Here is a 21,461-nt window from a genome sequence, read left to right as displayed (position 1 = left end):
AAAGGAGACAATGGGACTGGCAATGCATGAGATAAAGATATATGCAAGTGAGGCTCCCAGATGGGCAACTAATGGTTTGTTAAGGAGTTTCGCACAAGGGTTTTACGCAAAGAGATCCCCGCATGCTATAGCGTTCATATCTCACTGGTAGTTACCAATGCGTTCTCAAATCTTTATTATGACTAACACGAGAAGCACATTTGTTATACGGCTGCATTCATTATGCAAGTAAATGCTGCAAAGCATTCAGTACAGAAAGAATCAAGGTTTTTTTTTTCCTCCCAGAAAACCATTTATGAGCACATAAGCAATACAGTGTCACAAAAGCCTGCACAGTGTGAAAGTGTTTGTAGACTACAAGGTAAGTTGTAGTGTACAAGAGTAATTTTAACATGACCATTCGGTTAGGCCTAGAAGCAAAGCAAGTGTGAACTATGCTGAGCTTGTGACGCCAGCTATTTCTGCTTACCACGGTTCACCTTCTTCTTCGTCATCATTTTCAGATCTGGAGAGATTAAAATGCAGAGATATCCATCTATCTTCCAGCGCTATGGCTGTTTCTTTCCTATGCTTGGAAAAATAACATTCATATTTCCCCCCGATATTGCATTATTTCTCGTGTTGTGCAGCATAACACCACTTTATGTGGTGAAAGTTTTACAAACAGCTTTCTTAGTTTAATTCGCATAAACAAAATGTTTTTGGCTAATTGCATGACAGAACCTTCAAAACTGTTGAATCAGATTTGCACAATGCTTCAGGGCCAGGATATTATGACCGTTCTACAGTTGAGCCCCGCTACAACGAACGCCACTTCGACAAGATTTTCACTTCAACGCGATATTTCTAATTCACCGTCAGCTAGCCATCAAAGTCAATGCAACGAATTTCTCGCCACAGTGAACCATTTTTCAGGCTTGTTTTTGCTTCATCGAAATTTTCGGTGAGTGAGCTTGGCTTGGAAATTTATTTTGAGGTTATTTAAGCACAACGCCAACAGTCTGTAACTACTTCTACATTCACCCCGCTTAGTTTCAACGAAAATGTGTGCCCACTTCAGCCCACGTAAACAAACTCACAGAGGGGCCCCACTGTTGTGTGGTGAGGATGACATGGCTGGCCACCTTCAACAAGGCGCAGGCCTGCTTTGCCAAGTGGGAGCCAATCGATATCCATTCTAGATCACATGATCGCAGGCCAACACGGCAGGCGGCAACACAGCATTGGCCCAATTCAACCGATTCTTCATTTGTGCTTGTGTCCCTTCTGCACTCGACAGCAGCATGGCGACAAAATGGAATTTCCTTCCGTTTGATTCAGCGATTGTTGCTGAACAGTGAAATCGAGCGGCTGACAAAAGTGAACTTATTCATGGCCCTACAAGCGACCCGACGAAGCATACTAAAAACTGCTCTGCGCATGCTAGCTTTGACAACGGATGATGAAGATGCTTGGTTCAGAGTGGAGCCACCCTCCACGGAAGCTACTGTGGCACGGGCAGCTCTTCAGGACGCCAGAAATGTTCCAATGGACATCAGCATAAATGAATAAATTGTGTTGACGCGGATGTAATCCGCCTTTCTCACAAGGCCGCTCTGCGCATGTGCGCCTCTCTCCTGGTTGAAAACAAACCACCAACCCAAGCTGCGCATGCGCAGTTCTTGGCCTCCGCGATCGGCGCAGCCGTAGCTTATCTCGGAGGCCATGTGTAGTTAATATTTGTGACAGGCGTATGCGATAGATAGCGGTAGCTGTCAAGAACACACACCGTCATTTCACTGGCGGCTGCATCTCCCAAAGACGTTTTCAACCAGTAGCAGACAAATTTTCAACCACTCCCAGAGGGCGCCACATTTTGTGAAAAAGGCGGATTGCTCATGAAGAGTTAAATGACGAGTCCACAACAATGCGCCATCGGATGATGGGTGTGACGCACAATATAAATTGGCCCCGCCTCCTGCACTGGATGCAATGAATGCATTTGACATGTGCAACTTCATTGGCACGCACGACGACATCGCAATGCAGCTACTGACAGAGTGTAAACATCGCAACACGGCACTGATATCCAAAGGACAGAGGCAAACAAAGAAGAACAACTTTTTTCAGAAATAAATTGTGTTTGCAAAATATGCAGTCAAATTTGAAAGTGTTTTTGGGCACATTTCACTACAACAAACTTTTCTGCATATCCCGTCAATTTCGTTGCAGCGAAGTTCAACTGTACCACTTTTGTTTGTGCATCACTGGCTCAACCCCAGAATAATAAAGCATGCAGTTTCTTAAAACAACAGTTAAATAAGAACAACAACAAAAAGGGCCATAAAATGGAAAGAGAATGAAATTGTTATAGCAAATTAGTGCAAGTCTTCACTCATCTGTATTCGTTTCTACCTAGACACAACTTAGTACTAGCTTTAAAAAGTGTTATGAAATGAATATAGCTGCATCAGGGTGCATTGTAAACTGAACATTTCAACAGGATTACCTGTTTGGCTACGAACAAGTTTATGCAGTGGCTCTTCCAACCTAAGCTTTCCTATCTCCTCACCCGTGCCCTTCAACTTCCAGCTGCAAACCTTGCTGCAGCCCCGAAGTAGGAGCTCGGGCAGCTTCGAAACAGCATTTTTCTAAATTCAAATTTTTGGCTGCAGCAAATATCTCACAATTTTCTTATTAATACTAAGAACCACCACCCGAAAAATATCTCATTGCTGGTTTTTTTTTAAATCGCAAACGTGCATGAGCTAGTCTGAATTTGTCACAACCAGAAAAACTTACCTTGCCACTGAACCTGAACGTAAAAAAAACCCTAAACCCAAACTGGATGCAAACCACACAGGAGCAGTATTACTCACATTTTTGTGGCACTGGGCTTGGGAGTGGAGCCAAGTTTCACAGTAATCTTGGGAATGCTGTCATCTTTTTTCTGCATAAAGATGTTAGCAAATGGGGAAACTGAGACCCGGGAATAGAAAAACAAAATGCCAAGGAAAAAGAGACAAGAACCACCCAGAAACTGCAATGTTTAGTTAAAAGGCATATAGAAAGAGACATATTAAAAAAAAGAAAGATCAGAATGACAACAAACTGCATAGGAATAGGGATGGGAGGAGGGAAAAGGTGGTTGGAGAAGCATGCGGAGAACAGAAAAAAAAAAAAAAAAAAAACTAATATGAGAGTAAAAAAACTGTGGTCTTGGAAATCAGGGCAGACTTTTCGAATGGCGGCTCCAAAAAGTGTTTAAGGTTCTTTTAAGAGGCCAGTGTCTTAGGGATAAATAAGAACAGAGAACAAAGAGGCGAGCCACGACATGAAAACATACTTTTTTTGTTTACACAGGATGAAGAAACAGGAGGCTTTGTTTTTCATGATGAAATAACAGCAAAGGACGAGATGTATTCTCTTCTAGAGGTCTCATCGTTTGCACTGCTGTTTCACCATTTTGCTCTCCTGTGCTCAAAATGGTTAGGATAAATTATGCGCACATAATTGAACAATGTCTGAAACTGCTACAAATGCCAAGAGTCAGGGAAGTGAGAAGCTCAGTTAATCAGTTAACACTTTCCTGTCCACGCCTATTCCCATCGATAGACCGCCATCGATGGTTTCACGATTTGAATTTTCCTGCTTTCGAAGCGCTCCTTGACAAGTGGCGTTATCCAGCAGGAAACAGAGGAACCCATCTTTAGGTTTTGCTTTTGGCTTTATTTTTTCTGCCGCACTGCTCCCGTCCACGTGATCGGCAAAGTCAGGTGATCGGCACTCCTTGTTTACGTCATTGCGTCGACGTCGCGCGCTCCTGCTGCAAGGAAACGGTGCGGTTCCGCGGAAGTTGACGCATTGGAGAGCTCGTATTTGGATGCGAACAGCAGCAGTAATGATGCGGAAGATTAATTCAGCTCTTCAGACTTTAGCTCTGACAGCGAAACTATGTCAAACAGACCCGGAACGTCGACAGCCATGCCCCGATAAGTTTCTTTTGCCCCCGATAATTTCTGCTTTTGCTGCATGCTGATCGGAAGAGATCACTATTCTGAAGCTCACAACTGTTATCTGCAGAGTGACAATGTCTTTTGGGGAGTATTACTTGCCGCCGGCAGTGCAGGGAGTCATGTTTTCCACTAGAAGACAGCCAGGGATCGACCTCGGCGTAGTCGCCCCCAACTACTGTTTTCTTTCTTAACTCAGCGAATACTGTACACAGAAAGCTAGAATTTACAATGTTGCATTGGTCCCTGTTGTAAAAAAATGTGTATATTGAGAAATATTTTTTTTATTTGTGTCAAGAAACTGATGCTTTTGTGCTTTTAACTCCAATTTTTTGCTGATAGTTTTTTTTCTTCATCACAATATGTTGATTGTCACTAATATCATTGTGAAAATGAATTCCTCCTTTACAATTTGGTACTAGACACTCCTGTACCAAGCAAGTTTTGTTAAAGAAAAAAAAAAAATATTGACACCATCCAAAAACCACCACTTTCCCCGCGGACAGGGAAGTATTAATGCTTGCATATCAGATAGCTGTCCCAGAATTATGCTGCTGGTTCCAGACCAACAAAACCACCATCCTCCGATCGTTGTGCCTAGAAACTGAACAAAAATGTTTACAAAATAGACAGTGGTCGTGGTAAGCCACAGTAATGTTCCGGCACTGAGCCAAGGCAAGCAACATTTGCCGCTTTTATCCGGCTCTCAACTGAAACAAGATGGACATTTAGGAACGAAAAAACAAGACTAGGAACACAAAAACGGTGATTCATATTACTACACCTTGTCAGAGTTATTGGAGATAAAGGCAAATTAATCTTGTCATGAACTGTTGCTGGTTATCGAGAAAAAGAGCAGTAGCAAAAGATGTCGACCACATAGCCCAGTGTAGGCTTCGTTTTGGTTAGACCAGAGATACCCTTTTGCAAAGCCCCTCAAGTGCTTTTATGCTACAAATCACTACATCAGCCATTCTAGGAAGCAAATCACCTTTTCCTCTTTCGTTTTCTTCTTCTCTTTCTCTTTGCCAGATTTTGTCTTTTTCTTTTCTGCCTTGGCTTTCTCTGGGGCCTTGAGCTTGGCCTTGCCTTCTTTCTTTTCCTTGGGAGGCTTCTCTTTCAACTTCTCCTTTAGCTTTTTCTTAGTGTGGTCTTTTTTGTCAAGCTTCTTCTCTTTCTTCTCTTTGGCTTTGCTCTGCAATGATTATTGAACAGTGTCTCAAAGGAGAAAAAAAATGTTAAAATTACCTCACCAAAGGTGAGAACACAACACACAAAGCTTAATGTTCCCAAAGCCTGAACTCACATGCAACACCATTTGTTGCTCTGACACTGCGGTTCAGAGTAAACAACCTTTTCCCAAATTGGCATGAAAAAAATATTGTAACTGACAATATCTGTAATTTATGAAAAAGTAAAAACAATTGCACCATGTAAGTGTGCAGGCAAACAAACACATTTTAAAATAAGATGCAACATGCTTCTTTCCAGGGATGCTGTCACCAAGCTTTCACCAGAAATGAAATTAGAATATCAGAACAGCAGAACAATGAACACACTACACCCAAAATAGCAAGTAAAGCATTCAATACAAGAACCCTCCAGAAAAACTTGAGAAAACACAGGTTCCATGCACCCACCAGTTTCTGAGAAATTCAAACTGTCATGCAAGAACAGAATAAATATATTGTAAGTAATAACCTTTACGACACGCCTTACAGCTGCCGACAGTCTGCCTTTCCTTAGTCCTGGCTGCTTGCAACAAAAGCATCAATTTTACTACAGTTTTCAAGGGATATGAAAGGTGAACTATCTAGGATGGAAAGAAATCAGTGAGCCATATTACCTTCCAGTATTTGTCCATTGAAAACTGAACAAGAAACAAAGACAGAGAGAGAGAGAGAGAAAAAAAAAGAACAACAGTCAGTTCTGTGAGACTGGACATGTACATGCACGACAAAGTAAAGAATGAATAAACATCTAATGACAGACAGGTATGCAGAGAGTAGCATAGGTATAGTAGCTGGTTTTAATAATAGTAAGTTTCCTTCTTCTCAACATTCCTTATTGAGGATCATTATGAATGCAATGTCTACACAGTGTCTCTGAAGGCAAACAGTGTGCAAAAATAGCGCAAAATCTGGTCAAAACAACACATGTGCAATGCCAAGAGCACACAACACCTCACGATACTTCCTATTCTACAAATGATGTACAGGGTCGTCCACTTCTAGCTATAACACAGACACTGCTTTCTAATCGACATTACGTACGAAACAGCCACATATCGATGCAAATCAATGCACGCACACAGGGACCCGGATGTGCTGCTTCACATGGCCTGCCACTTAGCTTTATTGTGTGGCCGGTTCGAACGCAACAGCGCTTTGAAGGTGGTGAGCGTGTTACAGCTAGAAGTGGACGTGACTGTACATAACTGCAATAATGAAAATTTCATTCACAATGTTGCAGGAGCAGTCTCAGGCCTACACACTGTTACATCAAGTTCTGTGCCATCAGTGCTAGCAGCTGGGAACCTCAACAGCCGTGTAGTTTATAGTGGATGCCAAATGGAAACTGCTGTCGAGAAGCACGGACCTAAAAGTGGTGGCTGGTCAAACAATAAATAGCACTATATATCTGTAGCCGCTAAGACATTTCCAAAGAAATTTTTGTATTTCAAAAGAAGGAATTGTACATGACTTTTTTTTTTCTTCATTTCAGTACTGTGAAGTAATGTATTTGTAGCATATTTTCACAATCACACCCCATGGCAATGCTTTGGATTAACTAGCCTTCCCATAAATGTGATGTAAAATGCACCAGGACATCATCAACACACCTAATCCTCTTTTCCAAATCAGGGCTGCCACAGAAGCAGCACATTAAGCATGGTTGATGGGATTAATGATCAGCATTATGAAACTGACACCAGAAAGTTATCAAAATTGCTGCAATACACAAACAACTTATGGCTGCAACTAAACTCACCTTTTCGCCATCTTTATCAGGTTTAGAGACTTTGTCCTCATCCGTTCGACTGGTGGATGGCACAATGGGAGGTATGGCCTTCTTTTCAGCCAGAGTCTTGACAGCAAAGGGGCTTCCACCAAGCACCATGGGGCCCATAAGACTCCCCCCCGGTGGTGCTGGAGGCGATGAGGCTGGAGACATGTCATCACGGGACGCAGGTGGGGGCACGAAAAGTGGCGGCGTCGGGAAGTGGGAAGACGTGCCTGCCCGAAGCTGTGAGGAGAATGGAAAAGCTGGCAAGAAACCCTGTGTTGGAGGGGACCCAAACGCTGGGAACTTTGGTGAGAACAGCGGGCCTGAAGGCTGTGGCTGTGGTAATGGCTGCTGCTGTGGCTGTTGGGAAAATGGAAACACACCCGAAAAACTGGGCGCTGGCTCTGGCGATGTTTCTGACCGCTGAGATAGAGCAACCAGAGGCGACGCCCTCATTTCTGGAGTTTTTGGAAGGCCCTTCTTTGGAGATGGTGTCCCTGAGGTCGACTTGTTCTTTCCCGACTTCTTTTTGCCTTTCGTCTTCTCCTTTGACTTTTTGTGTTCGTTGCTGACAGGCGGTCCTGGAGGGCGCTCCGGAGAAGGCTCCTTGGTTTCCTTCTTGGGAGCTGGAGAGCCCACGGGGTCTGGCGTCTTTGGTGTTGGAGGTGGTGAGGAATCTGAATCAGTGAAGTCATAAACATCTCGCGGCTCCAGCTTGCGGTTCAGCATTCCAGACATGGCAGCTTCCAGAGTCTCCCGCTTTTCCTCAAGCCGAGATTCCTCACGGGCTTTCTGAATCACGGCGTCAATGCACTGATCAATGCCAGCTAACCGCATCTCCTTCTCTTGCTTGCTCAATGTTTCAGGAGAGTCATCAATTACAAGCCTCGGCTCAGGAGATTCCTCCCGAGATAATGGTTCGCCTGCATACGGGTCATCGTCACCTGCCACATTCTCCTGTGCAGCAGCCGCAGCTGCATTTAGTTTGCTGCGTTCCTCTTCTGCCTTGCAGGCCATCACTTGCAGTGGTGTCATGGTAGAAAGCATGAAAGGAGGAATCATTGACGTCAATGATAGAGGCAAATGAGGTGGGGACAGAACTGGGGGCGAGGATGGAGCAGGGGGTGGAGGCGGTGGCAACGGCAGCGGTGGCACCACAACCGGAGCTGGAGGAGGTGGTGATGGTGACCGAGTAAATAAGAAGGGAACAGGAGGTTCGGCAGCCACAGCTGCCGCTGCCTGCTTTTTTTTCTCTGCCTTGGAGATTTTTGAACTTGTCAGGTTCTTGGACTTGTTGAGCGATTTAATCTTGGCAGATTTTTGTGTCAGGCCTGCCACAGCCATTAGACCACCTGTGCTTCCAGGCATCACCATCCCTTTGTTCTTGCTCTTGGACTTGGATTTCGAACCGTCCTTGCTCTTGCCTTCCTTGCTCTTCCCTTCTTTGCTTTTGCCTTCCTTGACCTTCCCCTCTTTGTTCTTTCCCTCTTTTACTTTGCCCTCCTTGCTTTTAGACTTGATCTTTGAAATCTTGCTGCTGCCATCCTTGGACAACTTGAGATCTTTTGAGAGCTTCAGCCCTTTGGCAAGCTTCTTCTTAATCTTCAGCATGGGATTACTCGCTGAACTCTTTTTGCTGATGAAGGGAACGTAGAGTGCTGCAGCTTTCTTGACAGCATTCTCCTTGTTGTCCTTCTTGCTCGTCTTGGCCTTTTTGCCATCCTTGCTTTCCTTCTTTATTTTCAGCGACTTCTTAGGCTCTTTCAGCTTCACCTCCTTGTGTGGCATGATAATGCTGTCTGAAGAATCCGAGTCAAAAGCCATGCCGGGAGGCAATGTTTTGATGAAGGATGATGGAGCGCTGGGCTCAGGGAGCTTGCCCTCTCGTGCCGGTGATATGAAGCCGGAAGGGGTCATGAACACACTAGTCACCTCCCGCATAGGCTGGCCTTCTTCCTCTGTGCAAAGCCTGAAAGAGAATGCAGTGTTCACTCTCATCGTTCGATTGCACGGAAAGTTTATGCTTTCAAATAATTCCACTTACTGGCAACTCTCCTACACGCAGAAATGCAAAATACGGTACACGATACAATAGATATACCCAGAAAAACATGAACACAATATCTTCTGGAAAAGCAATTAAGACGGGAGATAAGAAATCTAAACAGATCTACCACCTTACAAGTCCTATTTACATGCGAACAAAATTATGACAATAAAGGAGCGAATGCACACTAATTGTGAGCCTCTTGAACGAAAAAAGCCAAACAGCTAACATATGAAACCTGGACTGATGAGAGCCCTGTTAAGTGGCCGCAGTGTAGTGCATCCCTGTACATATGTGATGTGCGAATAGGCCTGTAAAGTGACTGCTTCAGTGTGAGTCCACTCCTCCAGGGAAGCAGCCCAGCAGCAGTGCTGTGCATCTGATTTTAGGTGCCAGAAAACCATTACCGGTGAGGCTAGTGAAAAATGCAATTTCGAGCAATTTTTGGAGCACAAAAATTTTTAATTTGGAAAATGTTGGAGCACAGAACAGCTAATTTAGGAGCAATCTGAAGCACTTAAATTTCCGAGTGGCCATCTAGCAAGCCTAAAAGCCCAACAACGCTTTAAGCCAGTAATAAAAGTTAAAAAGCTGCACCACTTTGGAGCAATGAAACATTGATTAAGAACCACCCTGGAGCATACGGCATTCAGTTTTTAAGTCTCTTAGGTGGGCAAACAAGGCAGGAAAATTTCAGACTGTGACGCAAACAGTGCTACGTCCTTACTACCAAAGAATCACACCTTAGAGGTGTTCAATTACAAGTTTTATTTACTTTGTATAATTAAGAAGACAGCTTTGGCAAACACAATAGACTATAATTCAATTCTTAAGGAGCCAGAGCCTCCTGTATGGATTATCAGAAGTCCATTCAACACAATGCTGTTTCTTTTATGAACATATCTATGCATACAAATAGCATTTTTTAACTATATTTTTTTATTGAAAAGATGTGAACAAGTACATTATACACAAATTAAGATTGGAAACTACTGATATATTCATTCGAACTGCAGTTTTAACTGGATGAGTGCTTCAAAGGTTATCAATACTGCCCTAGTTTCTCAAAAGAGTAAAAACCACATTTATTGAGGCATTATAGGGCTGGGAAAAAAAAATAAAAAAGCAAAAATAATCCAAGGGTCAAATCATTGAATAGCTACAAAATATCCTGAAACACTAAAAAACTTGTTTTGCTCTGTAGGAAGTTCAAATGGTGAAAAAATTGGCTATGGTCAGCTTTTGAGTGAAAACTATATGCAAAAATGATGGTTTTTTGGCATTTTTACTATACTGTACTTCATGTCAGCTGCCAGGAATAACAGAGCAAAACTGGTTTAGAATAGCAATAAGAGTAGAACACCCCTCCAAGCAATGATGTTCTTGTGCAGATGGCTTCACCACACAAAAGAACAAGCAGCTCGTGATGAGTGCGCATTTTCAGAACCCAGGAAAACCACACAGATGGAAGCAAAGGGAATGCATGCTTGTGCCCGAACAGCAAGATGCCTTCTAAAAAGACTAACTAGACTAACTTGCCAATTAGAGCACAAGATAGCGTGTAGCTGGGTTTGGCCCACCGATGCGCTGCTGGTAGCGACTACAGCCATGGCCTGGTACAGCAAAGGTGAAAAGCATGCGGTGAGGGGTTGCCTGCGATAGCTTGGAGTGCCGGCCGAACCTTGGCATGCAATCGCCTCTTTACTTTCCAAATTTTCCATATTAAAACCTCTCCAATTTTCCATTTATGTCAGATAGTTTTATCCATGTGCTCAGTGATCTTTACAACCCTTGTAGGGCAGGCTAGTCTTGATCAGGTCCTTATGCTGGCTGCCACTATTCTGCCTCCAGTGCACACAAGCCAGAGCCATCTGTGCTCAGTCTTCAATTTTTAAAACAGCGGAGCACTAGGGTCACCCTGTTGCGCAACCAAAATGAATGTCAAAATGCAAATGCAGGAAGACACATTTGGAGGATAGAACATGGCAGATCGTTCTCAGCCACGGTTTCCACAAGCAGAGTTTACAGGAATTACTGCGAAGTCATTCAATTCGAAAATCTGACTGCATGGCCTGGAACGCTGCTCATGCTGTACCCACAAGTAGTGTCGGCGCAGGCTCTCCCCTCAAATGTTGCTTATCAATGCTCAGCAAAGACAGTATCGTTGCAGATATAATGTGCCATACAGCAGAAATTGCCATATCTGTGCATGTGAATTACACCACTAAATTACCGCTGCATCATATTTAAATGCAACTTCCATCAATTGACTCAAAACAGGTCTAATTGGCTAACTGGTTGGAATTATGACAACAAAAGTTAGATTCAAAGACACTCAGGCCTTAGGACACCGATCGGCCACCATCTCAGTGAGTGCGCTGCTAGTGTTTTTTAAAAGAGAGAGAAAGTGGCACCAAGTTGAAACGTGCACTTAAACTTTGCCGGAATGATGGTGGCCTGTGTATTGGCAAAAATCGACACCATAAAAATTTTCATTGCCATAAGATAGTCACGCTTGTTATAAGAAGGCTTCAAAGGCATACTAACAATTTGAAAAGCGGTGAAAAACAACCTTACGTTTCCCCGAGCTGATGGCACATAGCATCCCTCTATACAAGAGAAGTGAGTTTCTTCATTTTCTTAATTATTGTCAAAATGGTGCAGCTTTTCTGGTTTGGCACAGTTTGGCGCATTTGGTGCAAGGGTGACGTAACTGTAGTATGTGGTAGCGTAAGGGTCCCATGCCACAGAAAAGCCGGTTTCAGTGTCGTTGCTGTTTTCCACTGTTGTAACTTGAAAATCAGCGCCAGCATGCGGTGCCCACAGGAAAACCCGTGATAGTACTGCACTGCCGCAGTACAGATGTCACGCAAAGACTACAAAAGGTGTGCCTAGTGTATATACTTTGCCACACGACTGCATGCTAATGAACTTTGCCATCAAAAGAATTTGCATAACGAAAAAGGCACTATCGAGTCTACTCTTAAGGCGAGCTTGAGCGTCCCCTTAATTTTTTTGTATACACTCTCACTGCAGGCTAGCTCACGAAAGTGGCTCATGCCATTTTCAGAAATTACACCCGCTGGTATAGCTCTTTAATAAATAAAGGTCTTTAAATTGCTGGTTCGCACAAATAAAACAAGAACTGATATGCCAAGAAACACAAGTGCACTAGCCAACAACTTCATATCTCACCTGAAGCGCTTTGATGTTGGGGTTTCTGTACCATCAGTACTTCGCTTAACAGGCTGTGGACTTCCGTGCGGTGATGACATCTCCTCGCCAGCACTATTCGAGGCCATGTCTCTTTTCATTCCCTCATTGGCAGATCCAGGAGACAACAGCATACTCTCCTCCTCTGAGTGGCGGAGAGAAAAAATAACAGGCTGAAGTAGTTTCTAAAGCTATATAGTAGAGGTGACAAACAAGAGAATAGTTGACAAACTGGCATATTACTTTGTGATTCTAAATGACTAAAAGCAAAACTGAAAACTCTGTATCGGTGTGAACAAAAGTAAATGGAGCACACTATTTTCTGCTAAAATTTTTCACGCTTTCCATAATTGAAACTGGCAGTCGTTGTATGTACACACCGGTAGTAGATGTCAGTGCGCTTTCACTAGGATAAATAATGGCTCCTTATCTCTAACGCAGACGGTGTAACTTTAATTTGAACGGGAAAGCATACTCCATTTACTTATATCTGCACCTGCGCATTACAAACTTGCAGCTCTTATTGCAGGGTGCACTCTACCTAGCACTAATTCCTTTGCTTCAGGCAAATTGTGCATCCTTCACCTTGCAAACAGGATGTTTTTCATATTACTATTCCAACTGGCAAACACAGCAAGAAATACTTTACAAGGTGGTGAAGTTGGTAGCATGTCTCCCATTTTTTTTGCCAACAGAATTACCCCCTAGTATAGGTCGCATTTTTTTTTTTTGAATTTCTTGTGCCATGTGCACTTTCGAAACACAAAATAATTTCACAACTGCCAGTGTGTTCCCTTCATAAATCCTGCCGTTATAGTTTCAAGCTTACAATTTATATGACAATTTTTTATTAACATTGTTTATTAACATTGTTGTTTTCCGTTGTAAACTTCCGTTTTCCGTTGTAAAGAATACAGAAGCATGGTGGCACACTTCTGGCAGCACTGTGCCACCAATGCCCCTCTTGGATTCTTGGGCACTACAACTCAAGATTTTTTTTAATACATACATATATTCACCTCCAGCACATCCTGTGCATGCAAGCATACATGCTATGCAGCCCCGAACAACTCTCAAAAGGGTGCTGAGGAACCCTGCGTGTGTTGCCTGCCATCTCTTCCTACCTAATATGCATAAAAAAAAAAAGAATGCTATGCAGACAAATAGCTTTGGAAAACATACTCAGTTTGAGTTAGTCAACAGTGGGCTGCACTGTGAAGCAGGCTGCTATAAGCAATTACGGCTCGATTAGTCTCAAAATGTAACAGGAAAGGTGGGGGTTGAGGCACACGTATATCTAGAAACCTAAGGGTTTGCAAAACCAGTTTGAGAACACTTTCACTAAACTATCATCATTACTTTATCCATAGATTGCAACTGTTTTATTTTGGGCCACAATGAGAAACATTAGGCCATACTTGCGTGCAGGATGGGACTGTCGCCAGTACACTCCAACATGCTCATCACACTGTGGGATACCGGTAAAACAACTGTCTTAACAAAATGTGTCTGTGCAACCCTTAAAGGAGCACATACACCAAATTTTGTTTGCACTTTTTTTGTTGTTAATGATCCACAAGACCTTACTATAAATGAATCACCACTCAGTTTTTGCCTACGACCACTAAATAATTTATATATTAATTTTTTCTAATCTATTTCAGTTCCAGTTTCAACAGCTGAGCAATGGCTACTATGAAGGATGAAAAAACTGCGGTAAGTCATTGCCGTTTCACTCGTGATTCGTATTGTTGAGGTGTGAATTAAATTGCGTAAAATGAGTGAAAAAGATGACGGAGCAATAATATAGAAGTTTCTTCATCCCTCTTGTGACCTAAACTTAACTCTGACAACACGGCCATTACATGGAAGTTGAAACCAAAGCAGAGGCAAGTGAGAAAAGAAATTTGATTATAAATTATTTAGTCGCCATAGCCAAAGAGCATGTGGTAATCCATGCTTAGTAATGCCCTACTCATCACGCGAAAAATCAAACAGGCAACCAAGAATTTGGTGTCTACACCTTTAAGCCTTACTAATGATTCGGTATACTAGTCACACCTTCCAGCTCAGGGTGCATAGGAGGCAGGAACTCGTGCACCCACTCAGGCCTTTGCAGCAGCTCACGGCTGCCAGGCTTTGGGTGCTGCAGGGTTGTGGGCCGAGCAACAGGGAAGTGAGGCACCCGCTTTGCAAAGGCCACGGGCTCAACGTTGCTAATATACTCTTCCAACTCGTTTAGCAAGATGCCCAAGTCATTGAATGCTAGCGAAAGGTCATCCAAGTTGGGCTCGGTCCGCCCATCTGCAATGAAGGCAAAAATGGACCCAATATTAGGAGGCTAACAAAGCTGATCTCTGCGCAGTTTAAAGCACAGCAGCAGGCACAGCACTGCTTGAAAATTATGATGGCTGAGACATGTAATGATTCTGAGAAAAAAAAACTGGTGCCCACAGAGAGCATCCAGAATAAAAACTGCTTCATCTAAAGCTTAGTGAACCTGCTACACTGTGAAGAGTACGGCAAGCTGCGAAAGACCAAGCTTACCCTACTAGACAGCACTTAATGAGTGAGAATATAAATGCAATATTAGACAACATGGTTCAAACATGTGATGCTAAAACCACTACACTAAATACACAGACTGAACACTGTTCTACTGCTAACCATAATATTATGCCTATATATACTATGCCCTAATTTTCTAGAGCATGCAGCACCTTTACAAGCTCGAAAGGATCAGTTCATATAACAAAAATTTGTTAGACAATCTGATAGGATGCAATAACAAGGTATGCAAAGAAGGCAATCCAATTCAGACATGTTTTTAGTGTTTTGTGTACGATGTTTACAAAACGGATCTACCAATTAACACCGATTCATACTCGGCGCGAGATTGCAAAGCAAGCGTTAACACTAAAGATAAATAAGAGCTTTTGGCACCTTAACGTAGCGGATAATTGAAGGAGCGGCAAATGTATAAAAAGGCGCGCTCGTACTGCGAACGAAACCCCACACTACCAACGACTAAGAACGCGAAGTCACTGGGCAAGGTTACTCTGTGGTAGCAACAGGGCGGGTAAAAATACAGATCATGTTATTGGCACTGTTGTATTGCAAACGCTTCTACTCGTGTGTAACCCGAAATACCATTGAGAATGCACCGAAGCGCTGACAAACAATAGCATGTGCGCGGTTAAGCGACCGAAGGCACTATCGCCGGTTTATCCCCTCTGTATAGAAACGAAGCAGGTTAGTAAAAGACGGGAAGGGTGTTTCCGGGTTATTTCTAAGTAGCCAGTAAGCGCGCTCACCTTGATTTGAGTAGGCTTGCGCTGTCCTGGCGATTTCAAGTACATAACGATGAAGTATGTCAGCAAGCAACTCCAACGTTGACTGATGCACGGCATGCCAGCCAATGTTTTGACATATCTGAGCAACTGAAACCTTCAGGACACTACGGCTAAACAGAGCTGCCATTCTACGTCGAAAAAGACATAAAAAGTAGACCAACGCTATAATATTTCCCGTAGAACGACAAAGCGCATCGTTCAAGCATCTTCTCACGGTGAACAGTCCAGTTCACGCCATGTTTGATACACTTGACGACACGATTACAGACCACAGGTTACGAACCGATCACAGGACATTCAACGCGACCACCACGGCATATTTCAAACGAAACAAACCCCGTAACACATTACTAGCAATAGACAATCGCCAAATCGCCATGCTGAACTCGTTGTTAAAGTTTATTAGAGGGCAGCACCGGCGCTTTTATAACGCATTCTGGGAAGGGACCGTCGCATAGCAACGTAAAGTGTGTACACAACAAACGGCTCACCTGTTACTGTGACACGCCGGCGCTTTCGTTATTAATCTAAATTTCCTAAAAGAAGTTATTTTGCGCTTCAAGTTGTCAACACCTCTGCGAAAGATAAGTCGCCAATTGCTGTGCAGGGACCTTACAAGGCATGGGCTTTTTTGACAAGCTTGTAAGCTTCCTTGGCTTGAAGAAAAAGCACGCTAGTGTTTTGGTGGTTGGTTTGGACAACAGCGGCAAGAGCACCATACTCAATCATTTCAAACCCGATGAACAGAAGGCAATGGACATCGTACCTACAGTGGGATTCAACGTCGATTCATTCAAGCTGAAGAACTTGGCGCTTACGGCTTTCGACATGTCTGGTCAGGGAAGATACCGCAATCTTTGGGAGCATTACTACAAGGACACCGACGGCATCATTTTTGTCGTGGACAGCACAGATGCGCTGAGAATGGTCGTAGCCAAGGACGAACTCGACATGATGCTCCAGCACAAGGACTTTAAGGATCGCCCAGTGCCAGTTCTATTTTTTGCAAACAAAATGGATCTCAGGGAAGCTTTGTCGAGTGTGAAAGTAAGCCAAGCTCTGGGACTGGATGTCTTGAAGACAAAGCCGTGGCACATTTGTGCAAGTAACGCTTTAACGGGCGAAGGCTTACAGGAAGGCTTAGAGTGGCTTAGCGAACAAATACAGATGCTTTTACAGAAGAAGAGGTAGTCATACACTTTTTAACGCGTGCAACCGCGGCGCCCCCAGCAGAAGCTTTGGGATTTGAGTAACATTTCTGGCTGCAACTGTACGCGTCCGCCTCTGCTTACCGAACCACGATTGGCGTTTTGTGCAGTGAACACCTAATCAACAAAAGAACCTTCGCTCATATATAATCTGTTTGCCCTGCCGTCTATCTGGATTGTTATGTGCCATAAAATCCCATTAGCTGGATTGCTGATACGCGGCTTCAACGCCTACGATTGTTATTGTAATTTTTAAAAATATTTCAGAATTTATAAACTATTATACTTATAATATGGCAGATTTTCCTGTGTACGTTCGAATTATTCCTTTTCCTGAGCTGCGACATCATATCTGAATTATTATATACACTGATGGGCGCGCAACATATGAATATAGATACTTCGAAGTGTGCAATATATAAGTATCTCACATGTAAGTGGGGGAGAGAGATATTTTTCCTGGAAAACGATGGAAAGAAATATATAAAAGGCTATGCAATATGCTGCATTATACGCAGCCTATTATGACACGAGGGTAAAGATTCGATATGAATCACAATTAAGTACGAAAATGAATACATTGCGATAGTTACGCGTGGCATCCAGATATCCCGGTACCCAAATTCGTTTCGCACAACTAATGTGGCACCACACTTTTCCGCAGAGCACAAGAGCCCTAACATAATCGCTTTATTTTTATTGTCGATGAAGAAATTATGCTCAATTAACAGAATGTTGCACGTGACCCTGATTATTTGTACTGTAAATAATGTTGTCGACCATGAGACGCCACGCACTTTCGGCCCACGGACGGAATGCGCGCAGACCCTCTCCGGGGTCCCGCGCCTCGGACTCGACGGGGTGCTCTGCTCCGCGCTGCGAATTGTAGCTCTCGGTTTACTCGGCCATTTCGACCCCAGACATCTGGTGGGAGAGGGTGTGCTGAGAGGGACCGAGTGGACCGTGCCGCCACCGAAACTGACCCTTTTCGGTCAGTGTGTGTTCTGTACGCAGTGCGAGCGAGTATTGTAAACGAAGGGACAATAAATCTGTTCCGTTGTTTTGTTTTTCACGACTGTGTCGACTACAGAACTTTTCTCAGAAGTGGGATTTCAACCAACTACCTTCCTCCACGAGTGCCTCTAAAGTTATTCGACCACGAAAAGCCACGATGATGCTACGTTCGAAGACAACGAATGGAGGACCCGAGGGCGAGGTATCACGACCGGCTCACTCGACGAACGAGAGCGTACAGAACGAAGGCGAGACGCAGCCCAGCGTCGAAAGGGGATCCATGAACACTGCAACGGCAAGCAGCCACGACATGGACAGCCCCAACGAAGCAGTGCCCGTTCTGCAGTGCCTTCGACTTCCAGGCGCTGATGCAGGCGGCGATCCAGACGGCGGTACAAGAGGTGCAGGGAGCAGCCCAGCTAACGCAATCGGCTCAATCGCCACCACACCACCTCATACCCCAACCCCTGGCGCATGAAGCACATCGACCTAGACTACGACGGACAACATGTGTGTGAACGGTGCAGTGACCGTGTAGACTTAAACCATGCATATGCTGTGTGGTTGTGCATCGAGCGACGTCTACGCCAAGAACAAGGAACGTTGGGACAAAGTGTTAAAAAGTGCTTCACTACATGATCAGCTTCGGGCTGTCGAGGCCCGCGCGGCGGCGGAGAGCTTCGGGCTCTCTGTGCCGACGTGGGAGCTGCCCTCTACACCTGGCGCCTAGCCGAGTGTCCTCCAGGACCCATACTGTGGGAAATAAAGTTTTACCAAACCAAAACCCGTCAGCAGGTGCATCGGGCGTCGCGGATGGACGATTGGCGACGGCGAGCGCGCAACTGGTGCCAATATTCGACCCATCTTTGCACGATCAGCCAACGGTCGAGACGTGGCTCAACAAAGTGGACAATCTGGCTGCAGCCTACAGTTGGAGCGACCAGCAGACCACTTGCTTCGCCCTCACGAAGCTCCAGGGCGTCGCAAAAACGTGGTATGATGGGCTCACAGATGTCCAACGAACTTGGGCCGACTGGAAAGCTGAAATGAAGAGGGCGTTTCCTTCGGCATCCAGTTTCCAACGCACATTCCGGGACATGGAATCACGAACGAAAGAGCGACACGAAAGTGTCGAAGCGTACTTCTACGACAAGCTGGCCAAAGCAATTGAGGCGCTGCAACATCGGTGAAGCGGCTTGTATCGAGTACTGGACTCAACGACGAAGACCTGGTGCGGACCCTCAGCGTTCGAGACTACGTAAGCCCAGATGAGTTGCTCTAGTGCATGAAACGGCTCTGCGACAGAACGGACACCATGAAGCAGACGAGACCACGCTCTATCAGCCGTTGGATGCTCGACGTTCACACCGCGTCCAAGACGCGTCAACGACTGCGTCGGCAACTGCTCAACGTCCACTTCGCACCGGAGGCGAATCGGCAAAGGCATCCGGACGGAAATATAACGAAAAAGGCGAGCCACTTTGTTTTAACGAAGTGTCTAAAGGTACGTCCGACGTATCCATTCGATTCTCGTAAAGATACGGCGGACGCCGATATACAGGCTCATGGCTATATGCACGTCGAACGCGGCCACATTCCGCTTGCTACGCGTGAATGGATCTCATCCTCTATGATATCAGCTAGCCGCGACTCTCGATGAGGTGCTACGAAGAGTGCATCCGTTCTAACGTAGATCACGGTCTTCACTTAGGGTTGTGTACGGCAAACATCGCTGTCAAGCACATAGCTGCAGGCGATATGCTACGTACTGCACCAGCTCCACCAGCTGGCATCGAGATACGCACATTCACGAGCAGCTTTCGCTTCGCACTAAACTATCACCTCGATCTGCCCGTAATGCGAGCGAGCTATTCCTAGCATTTACGCTGTCTAAGGTCCTGCATCGACCTCCGAAGATCTAGCGCCGGCACAACACACGCCTCGCCGTGCAGCTGAACATTCGGCAGTCCAAAGTATGTATGTGAAATGGCATTATGCTCGTTCCTCACATGCAGACCGAGGAAACAGGATGTTTTTAGCTAAATTCTTCGTTTAAATTCTACCTCAGAGCCGTGGCAGAAGACATGCTGAATCTACTAGAGGCCTGCACATCGACTCGTCGAGGCGAAGACCTACTGCACCGAACCGCAAGAGTGCACAACCGGAAAGCCGGAAGCGTGAATGATCCGAATTCCCTGTGAACAGCAATGTTCTTTGGTATATAGGGGAAGACTAGACTAAAGTGCTTAGGCTGCATCTTTTTCTTGTCGTTGAAGTTTGCGTACATGTAGTTTAAACCCCCGCATGCTCGAGGTTAGCGTGACCCGACTGAACGGCCGCGCAGCTTTGAAACGATCAGGATCATATGCATGCATCGCCGGACTTAGGTACGCGGTAGAAAATGTGCGCTGCACATTTCGTTGAAGAAGCTGACTCTTAGAATTTTGCAGAGTGTGCCATGCAAGTGATCGTTGCTACAACCACGCGTCCATGTTCCCACGGCTGGCCTACCCCGAGGCGCATAAATGTTCAACCGTGGACGTATCAATGATCGAAGAGAGGACAGATTTTCACAATATTGGGCGCGAAATCGATAGCTACCAGTGCTCAGTGTTAGAGAAATTCTGCCTTGATCATGCGCAATTCAGTGTTTCAGGCGTGGTCAGTATCGCCTGTCAAGTCAGCGCCGCCAGCGATGGACCGGCGGAGCGATTTTCCACGCTACACCGCTGTCTTGCTAGAAAGCCTACCTAGGCGGCGTTTGACATTCAGCTGCTTTTTGTGGGCCCCGTAATTGAAAGCAACGCCTTCAGAAACGCGTTAAATGTTCAAAACTGTATTCTCTTCAACAGTTTCACTCCAGGCTGTCAAAGCAGGCGGACGTTGATAAAACAGTTGAGCACTCCAGTCTTTAGATATCTGTACAATCACCTTCAGTTTGTAAAATTATTGGAATAGGTCACTTTCCGATCGCTGGGATATAGACCCTCATGACAGCGCTGTCACGTGGATAAGGACCACACCAGGCCGAAAGCTTGTCTCATATAACATAGCTAACCAAGGTATACCTTACAGCATTGTGTTGATTTTTATGGTGCCTAAGCGACTAATGCTGCCATGCACCAAGAACAAGGTTTAATGTATTTATTTTGTGTGTAATGACTAAAATGTTCTTCATGATGTAGCTTGTTTAGGAACATTTTAGGGAACCAAAAATGCAGGAAATTTGCACGTCTCTCCTAGGATCATGCTGGGATGGAAAGGGATCTGTTGCAAATTGTACAAAATGTTTCCTCTTTTCTCGACTCTGGCGCACGTGTAAGATATGGTTTATTGTTAGTTCATCTCCACACTCCTTGCATATTGGTTTGTCCTCTTTCATAAGTATGAAGCTGTGTGTGAGGTTTGGGTATGTGTTTTGTGAAAATGACCTAAAATGTCCTCCATGTTGTGTTTTTGATTACTGCATGATTTCCATTCCTTAATGACAGGTTTGACAAGTATAGTTTGTAGTTTATTTGAATGTTTCAAAAATCCTGCCATTTCACGCTCACTTTTCTTTGTACAAGCTTCTTGGTATCTTCATGCAGCATATTCACCCTCTGTAATTTAGCATTGCATCAAGGTA

General features: G+C 44.6%; 2 protein-coding genes across 4 annotated transcripts in view; one reads left to right on the top strand and one right to left on the bottom strand.

Annotated features, from left to right (window-relative positions):
* The window catches only part of LOC146207177 (uncharacterized), a 50,601-nt gene extending 34,526 nt beyond the window's left edge, over positions 1–16,075 (bottom strand). The window contains exons 1-8 of one of the 3 annotated variants that reach the window (XM_084606642.1): positions 15,573–16,075; positions 14,320–14,562; positions 12,241–12,403; positions 6,984–8,967; positions 5,839–5,862; positions 5,694–5,744; positions 4,984–5,187; positions 2,859–2,929 (exon numbers count right to left, since the gene is read on the bottom strand). In XM_084606642.1, coding sequence (XP_084462768.1) covers positions 2,859–2,929; positions 4,984–5,187; positions 5,694–5,744; positions 5,839–5,862; positions 6,984–8,967; positions 12,241–12,403; positions 14,320–14,562; positions 15,573–15,738 — 2,906 coding nt within the window. In that variant the 5' untranslated portion in view covers positions 15,739–16,075. Of the gene's footprint in view, positions 1–2,858; positions 2,930–4,983; positions 5,188–5,693; positions 5,745–5,838; positions 5,863–6,983; positions 8,968–12,240; positions 12,404–13,277; positions 13,362–14,319; positions 14,563–15,572 lie in introns of those variants that run through there. The other 2 variants (XM_084606494.1, XM_084606565.1) reach the window with 2 other exon arrangements.
* On the top strand, positions 16,076–17,891 carry LOC146207176 (ADP-ribosylation factor-like protein 6). The gene has a single exon (XM_084606761.1). The coding sequence runs from the start codon at positions 16,233–16,235 to the stop codon at positions 16,800–16,802; it is 570 nt and encodes a 189-aa protein (XP_084462887.1). The 5' UTR covers positions 16,076–16,232; the 3' UTR covers positions 16,803–17,891.
* The last annotated feature ends 3,570 nt before the right edge of the window (positions 17,892–21,461 follow it).

Source organism: Amblyomma maculatum, chromosome 1, assembly GCF_055883805.1.
Source record: "Amblyomma maculatum isolate TAMU_Amacu chromosome 1, ASM5588380v1, whole genome shotgun sequence".
Lineage (NCBI taxonomy): Eukaryota > Metazoa > Arthropoda > Arachnida > Ixodida > Ixodidae > Amblyomma > Amblyomma maculatum.
This window is presented reverse-complemented; position numbering and strand designations above follow the sequence as displayed.